The 18,534-nt window shown below is 42.0% G+C and overlaps 1 protein-coding gene across 4 annotated transcripts in view; it reads left to right on the top strand.

The window, feature by feature from the left end:
* The window catches only part of ccdc141 (coiled-coil domain containing 141), a 340,177-nt gene that overhangs the window by 178,749 nt on the left and 142,894 nt on the right, over positions 1–18,534 (top strand). For all 4 annotated transcript variants that reach the window (XM_072477265.1, XM_072477274.1, XM_072477256.1 and 1 more), the window contains exons 10-12: positions 2,197–2,316; positions 5,077–5,268; positions 15,126–15,299. In XM_072477265.1, the coding sequence (XP_072333366.1) occupies positions 2,197–2,316; positions 5,077–5,268; positions 15,126–15,299 (486 nt within the window). The remainder of the gene's footprint in view (positions 1–2,196; positions 2,317–5,076; positions 5,269–15,125; positions 15,300–18,534) is intronic.

The following is an 18,534-nucleotide window of genomic DNA, read 5'->3' as shown; positions in this document are numbered from 1 at the left end:
GCGTACTGGCAAAATTAGCCAGATCCTCACCCCTTATCCCCAAGAGCCAACCGGCCAGCCTGGGGTGGTCCTCAAAGAGGCCGAGGATGTCTGACTGCCCCAGGATGTAGCTTTGGGCACACTCCCTGGGAAATGTGCACACAGGTACATGAACCTCAGGTGGTGGTCACACATGAGCTGGACGTTCAGGGAGTGGATCCCTTCCTGTTGATGTAGGGAACACCCTGACGGCCCGGTGATAGCAAGGCAACATGCGTGCCATCTATTACCCGCTGGACCTGGGGTATTCTGTTGATGGCAGAGAATCCTGCTGCCCGGGCATCTTGTTGGGCCTGGCCCATGTCAAAGTTTATATCTTCGGCTGCAGGGCAAACAAGGCACCTGTGACCTCACAGATGCACTTGTGGGCTGTAGCTTTTCAAATGCCACACAAATTCCCGCTCGAGCCCTGAGAAGCTCCTGAGGCATAGAGGCTCAGGGCTGCAGTGACCTTGATGGCTACTGGGAGCGGGTATCAACTTCCTCCACATGAATTGAGGAATTGAACCCGGGAACCTGGGGTTGTGAGGCAGCAGTGCTAACCACTGTGCCACCATGCCACCCCATGTTTTGTGTCAATACATTCAGAAAAGCAAATAGCAGTGGAATAAGAGATTGATGCTAGCTTGGTACCTTTCTAGTGGTTGGGGAACTGGCTGATGTGCTAATGCAATTTGAAACGATCGCTTGAGAAATTAATTGCAATTCGCCTATCTTCAGCCAAATCAAAATGGAATTGGTACACTTGACATATTGCACATTTTTGAAGAGAAATTGTGTAACTACTCACCTAATTACTAAATATTACTGAAATGCTATCACATTATGGTTAAAAGAATGTTTGAAGAAGAGCCGAATCATAACTTTAAACTTTGACTTTGTCGTGCTGCATCCGATCACTTGAAGAGTTTAAGTAAAAATGGAACACGTGCTAGCTCATCAAGCCTACTTCTTCCATGGACATCGTTTATTGTTTATTTCTCCAGTCTCTACTTCACTTAGTTGAGCATCTATTGAAATGCTCTACAAAATTCCTTGCTGAACCCAAGCAAAAACAAGCCTCCATGATATTTAAATGATTTTATGCCTTAATAATATAAACCTGAGCAGTTACGTTAATAGCTGAATAGGACGTTGACTTTTCTTAGGATCCTAACTTAGTATATTTAGCCTTTACAACTACTTTCAGTTCTTGCCAAAGGAGAAACATTTTGACACCAAGCATCATACGGTTTCATGCATGAGGGTTCCACAACTGAGTAACTTCAAAACCGAACTGTTGATAGTCATATGTAACTATTTTAACATCTTAAATAAAACTGAGTTAATGACATCTCTGGAAAATGTTTCATGTGTAACTGCATGACTGTAAGGCAAAGCACTGTGGGGCCACTACTCTTGTAGACATCGAGTGGTGTTAAAGAAATTATACCAAATAGCTGGACAGAGGCAAAAAAGAGATTCTGTCAACAGAGATAAACCATGGTTACAGCAAATAAAACAACATTTCTTTCCAGTGTTGTAAACTGAACACTTCAATCTAGGTTACCAAGGTACATTTGTTTGAAACTATTCCGTGAATCAAATTATATGTCTTAGAACAGTCAGATGGCATTATGAAAATGGACTTCAGACGCAAAATAAGAGCAATGTGAAGGGCGTGTAATTTAAAAAAAATTTTTTTTAGAGTACCCAATTCATTTTATCCATTAAAGGGGCAATTTAGCATGGCCAATCTACCTACCCTGCACATCTTTGTGTTGTGGGGGCAAAACCCACACTAACATGGGGAGAATGTGCAAACTCCACACGGACAGTGACCCAGAGCCTGGATCGAACCTGGGACCTCGGTGCCGTGAGGCAGCAATGCTAACCACTGCACCACCGTGCTGCCCTTGTGTAATGTTGACAACAGTTGACTCAGTAAATTACTACATTCAAATTACAGAAAAAGCTGAACAAAACATTCAGAGCAAATGGGTTAATTCACCCTAGATGATACTTCTGATTAATTTCACCTTTTTCCCATTATTATACGTGGCTGCTTTAAATTTGTCAAATAAACTACATGTTTCACAAAGTAAATCACTATTCCAGGTTGTTTAAAGGACAAATTTGCAGAAACTAGATTTGACTATAAATGTGTAATTTGTCAAGGTCTCAGGATGTCTACAAGCGTGTAGATCGCGACTTTCCAGTACGCCAGAGCCAGGTTCCTCTCTCTCTGAATCTGAAGACATTCTGAACAAATATTTGGATATGTCTGATCAGTCTAAGGTAATCTATATCTATAGATTTCCATTTTGTAAAATTGCATGTGTGTTCTAGGTGAGATTTACTGTTTGTTTTCTATTTTTGTTATAATGTAAAATAATATATTTGCTGTGTAATGTTGAACTAGAATCTCAAAGGTCGGAAGTCAAAATCAGTTCTAGGCCACATCACTGATCCATTAGAATCACAAATGGCTCACAGTACGACATCGAAGAATACCAGCCCCACTTAAAGATGGTATTAATTTACTATTTGGCAAATGTGTAATGTCTACTCATGTTCCTTTCACTGAGGCTGGAAAGCATAGATTTGTTGGGCCAGGTCACTTTTCTTTGGCAGTTCAGTAGGACTCCAATTTTGGAAACTGTGCAGAGTCTGAGAACTTTACTTTCTCTGTTTGAACACTATGTTCTTGCCTGGCTAAGCAAGGCCAGTGTTGGAGATGCAGCAGTCATTTGAATAGAGGAGAGTTATTCTCAGAGCCCTGGTGGCTAATGAGGATCTGCAGAGCCCAACAAGACTTGCTCCAAATAAAGTGTACACTAAGCCCACTCAGCAGATTTTTAAAAAAGGGTTGGCAGTTCTAGATTTAATCCAGTCAGTCTTTAGCCTCAATTAAAATTAATGGGGCCATTTTGTCACATAGGTGTTCCCCGCTATCCCTATTGTCACCAAAGCAGTTGAGTGGGAAGGAGACAAAAATAGTATGCTTCTTTGAAATTTGACCTTTATTTGATCTTTGAAATATTTTTATAATTGGAAAGGCGGCGGTTAGGGATTTATACAAAAGCTGCTCCATGAACTATTTTCAAAAACCACAACAGCATTGTGAACAGAAGTGTTTTCTTCAGTTAAGTTTCATTTTTAACAATACACAGGATAATTTTTTCAATTGCGGAGAAACATTTTTAGTTGACTGAATTAGTAACCTGTAGCAATTATATAATCAGGAACAAATGTCTGACAATGCAAATAAATGCAATGTTTAATTCAGTGACGAAATATACCGAAAAAGGAAGACCACCACAAAACAAAGGCAAAGTACTGGGGATGCTGAAATTTCAAAATAAAAATAGGAAATACTGGGGAGACTTGGCGGGACAGACAGCATCTATGGAAAGAGAAGCTGAGTTAATGTTGAAAGTCAATGAAAGTTAAGCAGAGTCAAGTAAACAAAGATGTGACAGAGCTTATTGAAGAAATCTGAAATGAAAATAGACAAGTTGGAAAGATTCAGCAGATCTGACAGCATCTGTGGGGAGCGAAACTGGGTTAACTGGTAAGATTTAGTGGTCGTGGTGGTGGGTCCGTCCACTAGCCATAGATCCGATGGCAATTCCACTGCCGCTATTTCCGGGAGCCCCATCAAGATTAAATCCCAATCGGGCAGACTGCTAACTTGTGCCAGGGTTCAGGCTCCACAAAGGAGAAACATTTCACCAGGCTTTCTCCTGAAGGGCAAATATCCCACCTCCAAAAGCTTCAAGCCAAACAAAGGCCATCAGATCACCAGTATTGGGAGCAGGGGCCGCTGCCAGTATTGCAGCGACCTGAGGATGAAGACTGTTACTGGAGTCCCGACATGCAGGTGAGTGGAGCAGGATCATTGGGGTCAGTCAGGGAGTCCTTTGAGGGTTTGATGTCAAAAATAATGGGTGGCATCCCAAGGAAACAGATGAGGACCTGAAGTGGCCTTTAAGTGGTCACTTAAGGGCCTCAATTGACCTTCGGCTGGGATGACTGTTCTCGACCTTTTCTACCTTAGACTTGATTGAGGGGAATTGGTAAGGTGACAGGCTCTCCCATCTCACACCTTCCAGCTCCATTATGTGCCCTTTCCACCTCCCAGCCTGCTGAGTCCAATATTTCAGCTCAGTGAATTTTTATCAGATCAGGAAAACAATGAGAGATCCAACAGGTTTTAAGCATGAGGCAGAGAAAAGGGTGGGGGGAGAAAAAACAAAACGGGAGGTTTGTTATGGGGTGAAAGACAGGAGAGATTAAATGATGAAATGGATGACTGTATGAAATAAAAAGCAGGTGTTAATGGAACAAATGAAGAAACAAAGGATGTGGTCAGAAGAGGCATGATGGGAAAGCAGAGAATCATTACTAACAGCTCCGTTCAGTTCACAAGCATGATCCTGAGTTCCAGTCATTTTAATTCTTTGTTATACTCCCACTCTGATCTCGGTCTCCTGCACTGTTCTAATGAAGCCCGGTGTAAGCTCAAGGAACAACATATTTTCTTTCAGTTAGGCATTTGAATATCTTCTGGACTCAATGTCGAGTTCAAGAATTTCAGATCATAACCTCTGTCCCCATTTTATTTTGTGTTTATGGTTTTGTTTGTGAATGGAAGATGTTGGTGCTGATTATGCTATTATCATTTATACCTCTTCTCAACATGCCTTTGTTTCTTTACTTGTCCCATTACCACTCTCTTTTTGCTTTTCACCAGCATCCCTTTTGCCATTTAATCTCTCCTGTCTTTCACCCAACACAGTCCTTCCATTTTGTTCTTTCCTCCCCTCCCTCCTTTCCCTGCCTCTTTACTTGTTTTAAACCTCTTACATCTGTAACTTCAGTTCTAATCAAAGGCCATCAACCTGAAATGCTGACTCTGTTTCTCTCTCCACACATGCTGCCAGGTCTACTGAGTGTTCCCAGCATTTCCTGTTTTCATTTCTGGCTTTAGAAGATTGTTGTGCTCCTATTTGTTTATTAGGCACACCCTTAACTGCAATGATATATGTTTTTCAGGAGGTAGAAAGTGAATTAGAACGCATTACAGGCATCATCAAACAGGCAGAAATGTTTGACGTCCCAGAAGTAAAGTCATTTTCTGAAAGATTTGTACTCCTGAATGCAGAATGGAAAACATTGTGGCGGGACCTGAATGCACAGGTTGAACACTTGCAATCGTATACGACCTTTCTGAAACAAGCTGAAGAGGTGATTCTTTAAAAAAACAATATCTTACTGAAATACGTTTTATTTAGTTATGCTGTGCAGAGCTCAAAATGCATTTGTTGATTATGATCTAAAATGACCAAATGCTTTCTTGTTCTGAGATCAGCAAAACATTAATTTTACATTTTGCTCTACAATTTTCAATGTTATTGAAGAATTTCCTGGCCCCGCTGTGGCGGTTTATCTGGCAGCGGAGGTGGCATGCCACTGGCCTGTGGGTTCCCCGGTGGCGCGGCCAGCGAGCCATAGAAAACGCTATTGCTTTGGCGGGATTGGAAGTACCCACTGCCAGCCAATGGCGAGCAGCCTCCTGCCGCAGGGGGTGAGGGGCAGAAAATCCCGGCCCATGGATTGATGGATAGATGACTTATTTTGGACATTTGGGGAACTTCTTGAAATGGACTTCTGTTTTTGACAGAGCCTTGTTGTTTTCTACGGAACAAAGGAATTATGCTGAGTGAATAAAGTGACAGATTATTATATTTTTCGTTGTTAATATGTAACTGATGCCCATTGTGCAAAAATCAATTGGGTGCGTTTCCAGTCCACTGAAGTCGATGGACTTTTAAAAAGGTTGCCTCATTTTATGGCCCCACCCCAGCTGCGAAGGATTATATTAACTTGAAATCTTAACTCTGTTCCTCCTTCCACAGATGCTGCCAGACCTGCTGAGTTTATCCAGCATTTTCCGCTTTTATGACATATTCTGTGATGTCAACTGGCACTCGATGCCCTTTAACTAATGAGTTTAAAGTATGCCATATAACCAAGTACATTAATGACAGATTTGGAAAAGGTATGACCTCCTGAGAAACTGGAGATGGTGCCACAGAGGCTGGTGGCCTTCTCTCAGTGGGGTGCATAATGCTTCATACCACTTTTGGCACAACCCGCTGGGAAGGGGACTCATGCGGGCATCCCTTACCTGTGCTGGAAACCTTTGATCAGGTGTTGTCATGAAGTCAAAGGGGACAAGCTAAGTTGATGCTCTACTTACAAACTTGGACTGAATTTTCACAGAGTCGGGTTGACTTGGGAGCCCCTTAGAATAGCAGAGAGTACCGATTCTGGGATTCCCAACTCTATTTCTGGGCTGTGCAATTGTAGGGGGTGCCTTTAAATGATGCTTCCTTTCAGAAGCCATCATCTGGCACTCCCAACCTGACCAGCTTTATTGCAGAGATAGATACCTCCGACTTCTCCACAATTTCCATGGATTCGACCAGATTTTTAAAGAGTTGTGGTTCATGACAACTTAGAGAAGCCATGAACCCTAATGTGCATGAGGGAACATTTTAATAAGATAAGTTTATGCCCGCTCTACCAAGCTCTACCCTTCCCCTACTCCGGATGTCCCCTTATGCCTCCATCAGGCTCTATATACCCTAATGCACACTATGCAAGTCTCTGAGACTTCCAAGCGTATTGACTCAATGTGTGCTTTCTACAACCAATAAACACTATAGTGTAAAGGCGTATGTCGAACAGAAACTCTCTGAAAAAAATGTAATCCATTGGGCACAACAAATGCTAGCCTTGGCAGCGATGCCCGGAAACCATAAAAGAATAAAGACAAAACTTCCTCCAGTGAAAAAAAGAGTCTGGACCACCAACCAATAAAATTGTCAATCATCCAGGCCTTTTGAATTTTCAAAACCACAAACACTTGAAAACACTTAGCTATGTAAACAAACATAGTGAAATGTAGAGATCACAGAATTACAGAATCCTTAAAGTGCAGAAGGAGAGTCTGCACTGGCTCTTTTAAAAATCACTCGACTTGTCCCACCCCACTCCTTATCCCCATAATCTTGCACATTATTTATTTTAAGTTGGCAATCCACTTCCTTTTGAATACCGTAATTGAATGTGCTTCCACCACCCTCTCTGGAAGTTCAATCCAGACTCCAAATACACTCTGGGTGAAAAGACATTTCCTCACATCAATTTTACGCATTTTGCTAATTATTTTGGATCTGTACCCTCTAGTTCTTGATGCTCTCGAGTAGGAAAGTTTCTCACTATTTACCCTGCCCATATCCCTCAGGATACATAATGAAGCTTGGCTGAGAGCTGAGACATATATTAGAATAGCAGAACACCTGGTTCCCAGAAGAAATACTGTTTGAATGACAACTCAGGCTCTCTGGTCAATTTCCTAATGATTGTTGACAGAAGTAAATATTTTCAAATGTTTGTGGTTTTTGAAACTTAAAAAGTGCATGAATGATTGACACTTATATTGACTTGTAGTCCAGACCCTTTTATCATAGGAGAAAGTAATCAATGGATTACAGTTTTTAAGGTTTTTTTTCTAGACATCCCACTTTATACCATGGTGTTCATTGGTTGTAGAAAATGTACAGTGGGTAAATGGCATGAAAGATCCAGTAAGAAAAGGCATGAGGGGACACAGGTTATGGTTGGAAGGGCAGAGCTGGCATGAGAGGACTTAGTGGTGGGTTGAATAGCAGAGATGATGGTTCTAAGATCAAGTGGGATGTGCTGTTGTGCTCTCTCTCGTGTTTGACACTGTTGTGATTTCCCGTGGATGGAAAGCAAGATTGGAAATCCTGATGGGATACTGGTGGGCAGTTTTTAATGAGCGTCTCTGAGATGTAAATGGCATTCACGCTACCAGTCAGCGGGATAATTGAGCTGCCGTTAACACGCCATTGGGAGAATTACAATGTAATTTTATGTCAGTGGGTTTCCGACGTTTTGACTCTCACCAGATTCACTGCGCCCATCTGCCACCAAACCCGCCGGGTTGAGCGAATTCCAAAGCCATATTTTCCATTAATTTTACATGTTCTCTTTCTATAGGACCAACCTTCATTTGTTAATTCCTTTCTTTTGAAAATATTTACAGAAACTCTTACTATGCCTTTATATTTCCAGCTAGCTTTCTCTCGTACTCTAATTTTTGCTTCCTTATCAATCTTTTGTAATTTTCTGCTGTTTTTTATATTCTGTTCAATCTTCTGACCTGTTACTCAACTTTGTGTAATTATATACTTTTTCTTTAAGTTTGATACTATCTTTAATTTTTTAACCATTCTCCCCTTGGAGGTTTTCTTTCTTGTTAGAAAGTATCTGTGTATTCAGAAATGTCCACTTAAATGACTGCCATTCATCTCATGTTGACCTATCTCTTATACTAATATGCCAGTTCACTTCAACTAGCTCTGCTTTCATACCGTCATAATTGTCCTTATTGAAGTTTAAATCACTGGTCTTAGACCAACTCTTCTCCCTCTCAGGCTGAATGTAAAATTCAGTCATATTATGATCACTGCTACCTAGGGTGCCTTCACTATGAGTTCATTAGTTACTCCGATCTCATTGCACAATACTAGGTCTAGTACGGCCTGTTTTCTGCTGGGTGCCAGAATTTACGATTCCAAGAAACTACCCTGAAAACATTCTCTGAATTCTTCATCGAGGCCAGTGTGCATCAAACTTTTTTTCCCAGGACCCACTTTTGCCAACCACTGGAAGTTCGGGATCCATGCCGTCCAGTACACAGCCCAGCCTAGCACCCCCCTCCCCCTCAAATGGCGCAACCAATCGGGCACTGCATGCGACCTGCAATCTCAACACCTGGTCACGACCGTTGAGGACATTTTCCCGCGATCAGGAATGCCACAACAAATTGCTCCACGGCCTCCCACGACCCACCCATGGGTCACGACACTGAGTTTGAAAAACCCTGATCTAGGCTACCTTTGCACATCTGATTTTCCCAGTCTTTATGCATATTAAAATCCCATCTTCAGTTTGTTCATCATCATGCCCGATAGCAGATTAAGGGTGAGCTGGGAATTGAGTAGGGAAAAGAGGCAGTAACATAGCTTTATCCTCAATGTTCTCAGTGATGCTGGATGCTGTGGGCTCTGTCACAGCCAGTCTCACAGTGCATGAATCATCTGTCATGTGAGAGTACCTTGAAGAAATGGGTGTTTTTTATAGAATAACTGTAGCGGGTGTACCTTTAAGAAATGGGTGTTTATTACTGCAGTGATGTCAGAGTGTGGGTGGAGCTGGGCTGGCTGTCAGCTTTTAGTTTCACTTTGAGAAAAAGCTTGGGTGTGTCTTTTTTTTTGGTTTTGTTTCAGTGTTGGAGCTGCAGTCAGCCACAGAATGTGTAATGTACCATTTCTGCTGTACCACACCTGTAGAGTGGGTTGTGTGCTCCCCATACCACAATCTATTGAAAGTTGTGGGTCAGGTGAACTTTGGGGTTCTCTAAACCCTGGCCCATAACAAATTGGGGTCTCGAGGGGGATAAAAGTATATCTATCGGATTGGCATAGTGAACATAAAGACAGTGAGGGGTGAGCATATTGTGGTTTCTTTTCAGGTGCGGTATTCCAGTTCAAGTGGGGAGTGTGTTGTGGACAATGGCTCTTTCAGAGGCTCTGAAGTTTTTGGGGGTGGAGACGGTCACACGCAGTACCTTATGGAGACTAAAAGCAGACTGTTAGATTTGGCAAAAACATTGCAGTTAACATTACCTGACAAAATGCAAAAAGATGAGGTAATTATGGCAGTGGCTAAGCATTTAAAGTTGCCTGAGATACTGTTTGACTCATTGGAAATGGCAAAAGTTCAGTTGCAAATTTAAAAAATGGAACATGAGAAAGAATTAAAGCAGCTTAAATATGAAAGAGATAAGAGAGGAAAAAGAAAGAGAGAGAGGGGACAAAGAAAAGGAGAGAGAAGAAAGGAGAAAATAAAGAATAACCCTAGCAGAACAGAAAGAAAGAGAAAGGGAGATACAGATCAGGGAAAAAGATAAAGAGAGAGAGTTTGAACTTCAGAAAATGGCCATGAAACATGACAGTCAGTTGAAACTGGCTGACGTAAAGGGAAACATACAGTTGGATGACAGTGATGAGGATAGTGAGAAAGAGCGTCATAGTCGAAGCCTCGATGGGGATCTATTTAAATATGTTCAAGCATTGCCAATGTTTGATGAGAAGGAGGTAGAAGCCTTTTTCATTTCATTTGAGAAGGTAGCTAAACAAATGAAATGGCCACAGGAGATGTGGGTATTACTGATTCAAACAAAGCTGGTAGGTAGGGCTGGTGAAGTGTTTGCATCACTAACGGAGGAGGTGCCTGGGACGTATGAGGAGGTGAAAACATCTATCTTAGGTGCATATGAACTAGTGCCTGAAGCCTACAGACAAAGGGTTAGAAATTTAGGAAAAGAATATGGGCAAACTTACATGGAGTTTGAAAGGCTCAAACAGAGTAATTTTGATAGGTTGATAAGGGCTTTGAAAATAGACCAAATGTATGAAGCTCTCAGAGAAATTATACTTTTGGAGGAGTTTAAAAATTCAATTCCTGATGTAGTCAGAATTCATGTGGAAGAGCAGAGGGTGAAAACTGCGAGGTTAGCAGCAGAAATGGCAGATGATTATGAATTAGTTCATAAATCAAAGCTTGGTTTCTGACATCAGTTTCAGCCTGTAAGGGATATAAACTGGGGACATGAGAAATACTCAAGTGGTAAAGGTAAAGGTGATCTGATGGAAGATAATAAGGAGAGTGTACCTCACATTAAAAAAGAAATCCAGGAGGGTGGAAGAGACATAAAAGTTTGAAATGTTTTCACTGTAATATACTAGGCCATATAAAGTCATATTGTTGGTAGTTGAAGAAAAGCACTGGAAAGGCTAATGTGGTAAAACAGGATAAGATAGTAGAGTTTGTTAAAGTGGTAAAGGAAAGCCCAAGTGAAGTGAAGGAGATGCAAAAGAGTGTACAGCCTGATCAAGAGGTGATTGATAAGAAGGTGCCTGATCTCTTTAAAGAATTTACTTGTGTGGGTAAGGTTTACTCATGTGTATCAGGAGGAGCAAATTAATAAGTCACAATTTTAAGAGATATGGGAGCTAGTCAATCTTTAATGGTAAGAGGTGAGGAGTTATGTAGTTTGGGAAGAATGTTGCCAGAAAAGGTGGTGATATGTGGAATTCAGGGTGAGAGGAGTAGTGTTACATTATATAAAGTAAGATTGGAAAGTCCAATGAAGAGTGGTGAAGTGGTAGTAGGAGTAATAGAGAAACTATGTTGTCCAGGAATACAGTTTATCTTGGGTAATGATATAGCTGGATCGCAGGTGGGAGTGATGCCTACTGTGGTATTTAAGCCAGTGGAAAATCAGACAACTGAAGTGTTGAAGGACGAATATGCTGGGATTTTTCCAGATTGTGTAGTATCGCAAAGTCACAGGTCGCAAAGTCACAGGTTAAGACAAGCGGAGAAATCAAAGAGTGAAGTTGAAGTGCAATTGTCAGAAACAATTTTTGATCAAATGGTTGAAAAAGAACAAGAACAGGTGGAAGATGAGGCAAATATTTTTAGTTCAGGAAAATTGGCGGAGTTACAACAAAAAGATATAGAAATAAAACGGATGTATCAGAAAACATATACGGAAGAGGAATCTGAGTGTATACCAGAGTGTTATTACCGTAGAAGTGATGTCTTGATGAGAAAATGGAGACCTTTACATATGCAAGTGGATGAAAAGTGGGCAGACGTTCATCAAGTAGTATTGCCGGTAGGGTATGGAAAGGAGGTGTTGCGAGTAGCACATGAGGTACCAGTGGGAGGTCATTTGGGAATAAGGAAAACTCAAGCTAAAAATCCAGAAACATTTTTATTGGCCTGGACTACATAAAGATGTAGTTAAATTTTGTCAATCATGTCATACATGTCAAGTGACAGGGAAATCTCAAGCAGTGATAAAACCAGTGCCCTTAATACCTATTGCAGCATTTGAGGAACCTTTTACAAGGGTCCAAATTGATTGCGCAGGACCGCTTCCTAAGACGAAAAGTGGGAATCAATATCTTTTGACTATAATGGATGTATCTATTGTGTTTCCAGAGGCCATTCCAGGACATAATATTACAGCTAAAAAGGGTTGTGGAGGAGTTACTTAAATTCCTTACTAGATATGGACTACCCACAGAAATACAATCGGATCAAAGATCAAATTTTACCTCAAGGTTATTCAAAGAAGTTATGGATAGCTTTGGAATAAAACAATTTAAATCAACTGCGTACCATCCAGAATCGCAGGGAGCATTAGAAAGGTGGCATCGGACATTAAAGCCGATGTTGAGGGCTTATTGTCACGATTATCCAGAGATTGGGATAAAGGAATTCCATTCGTACTGTTTGCAATTAGGGATGCACCTAGTGAGTCAACCAAATTCAGTCCTTTTGAACTAATTTTTGGTCATGAGGTAAGAGGACCACTTAAATTGATTAAGGAAAAATTGGTGAGTGAGAATTCGGAAATTACATTATTGGATTACGTGTCAAAATTTAGGGAATGATTAAATAGAGCAGGTGAATTGGCTTGACAACATTTAAAATTTGCACAAAATATGATGAAATGGGTCGCGGACAAGAAATCTAAAGTTTGTACTTTTGCCAGTGGAGATAAAGTTTTAGTATTGTTACCAGTGGTAGGTGAACCTTTAAAAGCAAGGTTTTGTGGACCTTATCAGTTTGAAAAGAAATTAAGTGAGGTGAATTATGTGGTAAAAACACCAGATAGAAGGAAGACTCACCGAGTGTGTCATGTGAATATGCATAAAAAGTACTTTGAAAGGGAAGGAGAAAAAAATTAGGAGGATTTAATGATTCTAACTCAAAGTGACGAACCAATTCCAGATGACTGTGAATTTGACATACCACAAATTAAATTGAAAAATGAAATGGAAAATTTCTTTAAAATTGGGATAAATTGTTGAGTTACCTTCCAGAGGAACAATGGACTGACCTGAAAGAATTGTTGATATCACATGGGCAAGTATGTAGAGATAAATTGGGAAATACTAAAATGGCGAGACATGATGTAGATGTGGGAAATGCTGTTCCAATCAAACAACATCCATATAGACTTAACCCTTTAAAATTGGCACAGGTGAACAAAGAGATTAAGAGCATGCTTAAAAATGGCATAATTGAAGTGTGTTGCAGCCAATGGAGCTCACCCATAGTGATGGTACCTAAACCAGATGGTACCCAACGGTTGTGTGTGGATTATAGAAAGGTTAATGCAGTTACAAGAACGGATTCTTATCCTAGCCCACATTTGGAGGATTGCATTTAGAAAGTGGGAAAATCAGCTTTTATATCCAAACTGGATTTACTTAAAGGTTACTGGCAGGTACCTTTATCAGAAAGAGCAAAGGAGATTTCAGCTTTTGTGACTCCAGATGGTATATACCAATTCAAAGTTATGCCATTTGGCATGAAAAACACCCCAGCCACATTTCAACAGTTAATTAACAAAATCGTTTCAGGATTACCCAATTGTGCGGTATACATCAAAGATCTGGGAATTTTCAGCCAGACATGGAAAGAACATTTAAAACATCTGATGGAGTTATTCGATCGACTTCAGGAGGCGGGTTTGGTGATAAACCTAGCCAAAAGTGAATTTGGAAAAGCCCAAGCCACTTTCCTTGGCCATACAATTGGACAGGGTTGAATGGTCCCACGGGATGTGTAACCAAAAGTTATTGGGGAGTTTCCAATACCTTCGACACAAAGGGAAATAATGCGATTTCTTGGCATGAGTGGATTTGATCGAACATTTGTGCAAAATTTTTGTAGTGTGGTTGCTCCACTGATGGACTTGCTGAAGCAACACCGAAGATTTCAGTGGACAGCAGAGTTTCAACAGGCATTTGACTGCCAGAAAGCTGTGATAACCAATGCTCCTGTGTTGGAGAATTACAAGGGACTCTGTGATCAGATTGAACTAAATAACTAAGTTATTAAGGATTACTTAGTGTTGTATTCTTTGGGGGTTATATTTGAATTAATGGTTGCTAAGATGTTCACTCTATGTTTTAAAAAGTTGAACTTCAGTTCATAGAATAAACATTGTTTTGCTTTAAAAAAATACTTTTCCATTTCTGCTGTACCACACCTGTAGAGTGGGTCGTGTGCTCCCCATACTACAATCTATTAAAAGTTGTGGGTCAGGAGAACTCCATGATACACTTTGGGGTTCTCTAAACCCTGGCCCATAACACATCTCCGCCATAGTGCTCAAGAGTTGAGGTGTTCTTGGCTCTCACCAGTTCTATTCTGCTTCCTTGTTCTATGGGCCACTGTGTCCTACAAGAGATAGGGGAGAACGTCAGTGATTGTGTTTGGGTGCTGTACCTGTCAGTGGTGAATAGGTGTAAGTATGTGGAAGTAGCAGGAGCTAAATGTGGAACTGGCATTAGTAAAATTAGTTTGAGGTTGAGGGAGGGTATCTCAATGTTAGGCTTGAGTCCTGAGAGCCATGGAGTGCTGCTGGGTGAGTGATGGGAGTGTGATAAATTGAGAAACACGAGGGATGGGTGGAACATTGCATGAGGCCATTACCGTTTTGTGGCCCTGTTGTCAGGTGCTCAGCTTGAGATGCTGGGAATTGATCTCCTTGGCCACCAGCTCACATTCCCTTCACAGGGTTGCCCTTGAGGTCTCCTGGCTACCCTACTTCCCCCTCCTAGCTTCCCCCTTCCTATCCACTACAAGCACGAAAGCCTCCAGCACTGTGCCTGTGATCCTGGAGTTCTTCTCTGTGCCCTGATGTTCCAACTAATTTGTTTTAAAATTAAAGTTTTGTAATTTGTTTAAACATGATTTGATGGTCTGAATGTACAGAATTTTTAACGTTTCTTTAGTTTATAATTTCTTAGCAGCATTAACTATTTTAGTTCCTTCCCAAACTAATCAGAATATTTAAAGATTAAATTAGGCAACATGGACTTGTTCTGAAACTAAACTGCATCATATTTTTCATGAATTAGGTTGAAGCAACAATGCAAAACCTAGAGGATTGTTTCCAGTCTCAATCTATGAAGGACAATGAAGAAAATGTGAGGTCGATGTTGGAGCTTGTGGATTCTAAATTGCAGTTGGTCCTTATGAACTTTATTTCGCTTCAAGATCTGGGGTTTAACTTCAAAAGTGCAGTAAACATGGTAAGACTTTTGCTACAAGTAAACAATTTTAATGTAAATTTTTCAATTCATGTTGAAAATTCTAGTGCTTTTGCCGTTCATTATGATTCCAGCTGATGTGACTACTGGACAAGTCCAATGCCAGAGGGGAACTTGGCTTGATAGATCCTAGTATTTTGTTTGAAACTGTGGAGGAAAATTACTGAAACAATTTGATGATGAACTTTTAACACAAAGAATAAAACATTTATTAAACAAACTGGGGGAGAATGTGCAAACTCCACACGGACAATGACCCAGAGCCAGGATTGAATCTGCGACCTCAGTGCCGTGAGACAGTAGTGCTAACCACTGTGCCACTGTGCTGCCCGTCAATGGATATGTTAATACAGGTTAAGAATCCCTTAACCAAATTCCTAAAAATTCCGAAATCCGCACTTTTTTTCGAGTGCCGACAAGACATCACGAGTGGGAAATCTCACAAGGCTCCCGGGCGATACGCAATTCCCAATGCACAAAGCACATGCACAGTTCCCAACGCACATCGCACGTTCGCACTTCCCAACGTCCATCGCACATTCGTAGTTCCCAACGTGCGTCACACATGAACAGTTCTAACATACGCCGCACATGCGCAGTTCCCAACGTGCGTCACACATGAGCAGTTCCTAACTAGTGCCTCACATGCGCAGTTCCCAATGCCTGCTGCACATTCGCAGTTCCCAATGCCTGCTGCTGGACATTCTGAATTCGCCCTCTGTCACCCTGAACAGGCACTGTAATGTGGCGACTAGGGGCTTTTGCAGTAATTTCATTGCAGTGTTAATGTAAGCCTACTTGTGACAATAAAGATTATTATTATTACATGTGCAGTTCCCAATGCCTGCCGCACACGCACATTTCCCAATGTTCCGCATATGCACAGTTCCCAATGTATGCTGCACATGCGCATTTCCCAATATTCTGCACATGCACAGTTCCCAACATGTAGTGCACATGCGCAGTTCCCAACGTGCACCACACATGTGCAGATCCCAATGTTCCGCACATGCGCAGTTCCCAACATTTTGCACATGCACAATTCCCAACACTCACAGCACATGCACAGTTCCCAACACGTGCCACACATGCGCAGTATATTCCAAAATCCGTAAAATTTCAAGATCCAATACACGCTCGGCCCCAACCATTTTGGATAAGGAATTTTCAACCTGCATAATTTTAATGTCACAGGACCAAATTTATTGGACCATAACATCCGACTGGCATTAGAAAGTCATGGCCTGCTGGAATTAAGAGTTTTAAGCGCACTTACCAGCTATGGGAAACTTTGTTGAAATCTCCCGGCTGGAGCTGCTTGGAGCCTGCAGTGAAAGATTCCACGCAGGCCCCATGCAGTCAAACTCCAGAGAATTCAGGGAGGCCACCTCCCCTTTTATATTGCACTGGCTGCTGTAAAGCAGGTAGGCTTAAAGGGTCCAGGAAAATTGACAGGCTGGGGAGTAGGTAAGTGTCTCAGATGCGTGAGAGAGATTTGGCTGATCGGATCAGGAGGGGAAGATCTGGTCGGGTCCGGAGTGGACAGGGTTGGGAGTGAGGGTCAAGTCGAGAGGGAAGGTTGAGTCGGGAGAGGAGGGCGTCAGGTCTACTTGGGTTGGGGCAGGTGCGGGGTTGCTGTGTTGGGTAGGGGGGTCTGATGTCTGAGAAGTTGGACATCGGGGGTGGGGGGTTGGATGCTGAGCTGTGGGGTGGTTTGAATATGGTGGGGGGGAGGGTGTGCAGTTGTGTCAGGACGAATCAGGTCAGATTGGGGAGTCGGGGCAAGGGTATTTTGTCGGGAGGGTCGGATGTTGAGGGGGGGGGGGGGGGCCGGAGAGGGATTTGGGGAATAATGTGTGGTGGGGGGGGTGATTAGTCGGGGATAGGATAATCCGGAGTGTGGGGAGTGTCGCATGTAGGGCTCCATCTGGGTGTTTAAAATAGTTACGCTGAAATTACAAGTGGTTTTATTTCTTCTAACACTTTCAGAGTAATTATTAGTGTAACCCTGTCAGAACCATCCAAAGTTAATGAATAAAATTGCTTAGTTGGATAATTCCCAGCAAAGTGCAATAGTCCAGGGCAAGTTAATGCTTCTGGATAATTGCCTGATAAACCCTTACCTGAGAACTTCCAAGAGGGATTCCCCAGTGCATCTTTGGGGTACCCCTTAAATCCAACGCTGGTGAGTCAGAAGGTTACGGGCAATATTTAATTTTCCAGGAATAAGAAAATTAGATCGAGTGTAATCACCCATTTTTTGGGATACTGAATGACAAATTTCTCCCAAAAGAACTTCCAGAAAAAACATCTTTGATTTTTTTTAGGAAAAGAATGTTGAGTGCTTCAACTAGGTTGCCTTCTTTCATTGTAATTGTTTGATGTGTAACTGGTCATTCAGGATTGTTTGCGTTTTCAAAGTCTCTCACAAGCAGAGTTTAATGCCCTCCCCCATGGCAGCTCTAGTGGTTGGATGGCATTTAATCAGGTGGGAGGGTGTCAGATGCAGACTATTCAACAGGCCAGAGGGGGTGTAATCTCCCTCATCCATATACAATTAGTGCCAAGTCAAGGGAGCCATCATCAGTAAGGGGGCCAGGGCGATTGAAAGCCACTCCCTACTCTTGCTGTCACCCCCCCCCCCCCCACCCCCCCTTTCCCCCAGCCCCACTCTGGAAATGTTCTGCCATCATTACTCAGCTGTAGCCTGGGACCCAATGAAAGAACTGGGCTTCGGTTGGTGTCATATCAGCAGCAGTCACAACCTCCCTGCTGGAGCTGCCACTCAATATAGTTGTTGACCTCTGATTGGCTGGCAGCCTTCGACAGATTCGACTTTTGGCCAGCGCCCCCACCAAAAACACTGAGGTCCAAGGAAAGTCCACTGCTGTCCAGATAAATGCCTGAATAGCACATGATAGACCTTCCATAAAAGAGGCGATAAAGAGCCCTTGTTGGCTCTCCAGCTGGCAGGCAAGACCCCCATCACTTCCATTCAAAACCGCCCATAGTTTCTCAGTGGTGCTTTTCTGGCATTGATTCACAATCCCTACTTCTTCAGCTTCAATTTGCTTCTGTTGCAGTACAGAAACTTGCGTCACATTTTCTGAAATTATATTCTAAATGCAAACATTTTACATAGAAACATACATAGAAGCAGGAGGAGGCCATTCGACCATTCATTATGATCATGGCTGATCATTAAGTTCAATACCCT

This window comes from Scyliorhinus torazame, chromosome 2 (genome assembly GCF_047496885.1).
Source record: "Scyliorhinus torazame isolate Kashiwa2021f chromosome 2, sScyTor2.1, whole genome shotgun sequence".
Lineage (NCBI taxonomy): Eukaryota > Metazoa > Chordata > Chondrichthyes > Carcharhiniformes > Scyliorhinidae > Scyliorhinus > Scyliorhinus torazame.
The sequence above is the reverse complement of the archived record's forward strand: the minus strand, read 5'-3'. Positions and strand labels throughout refer to the sequence as shown.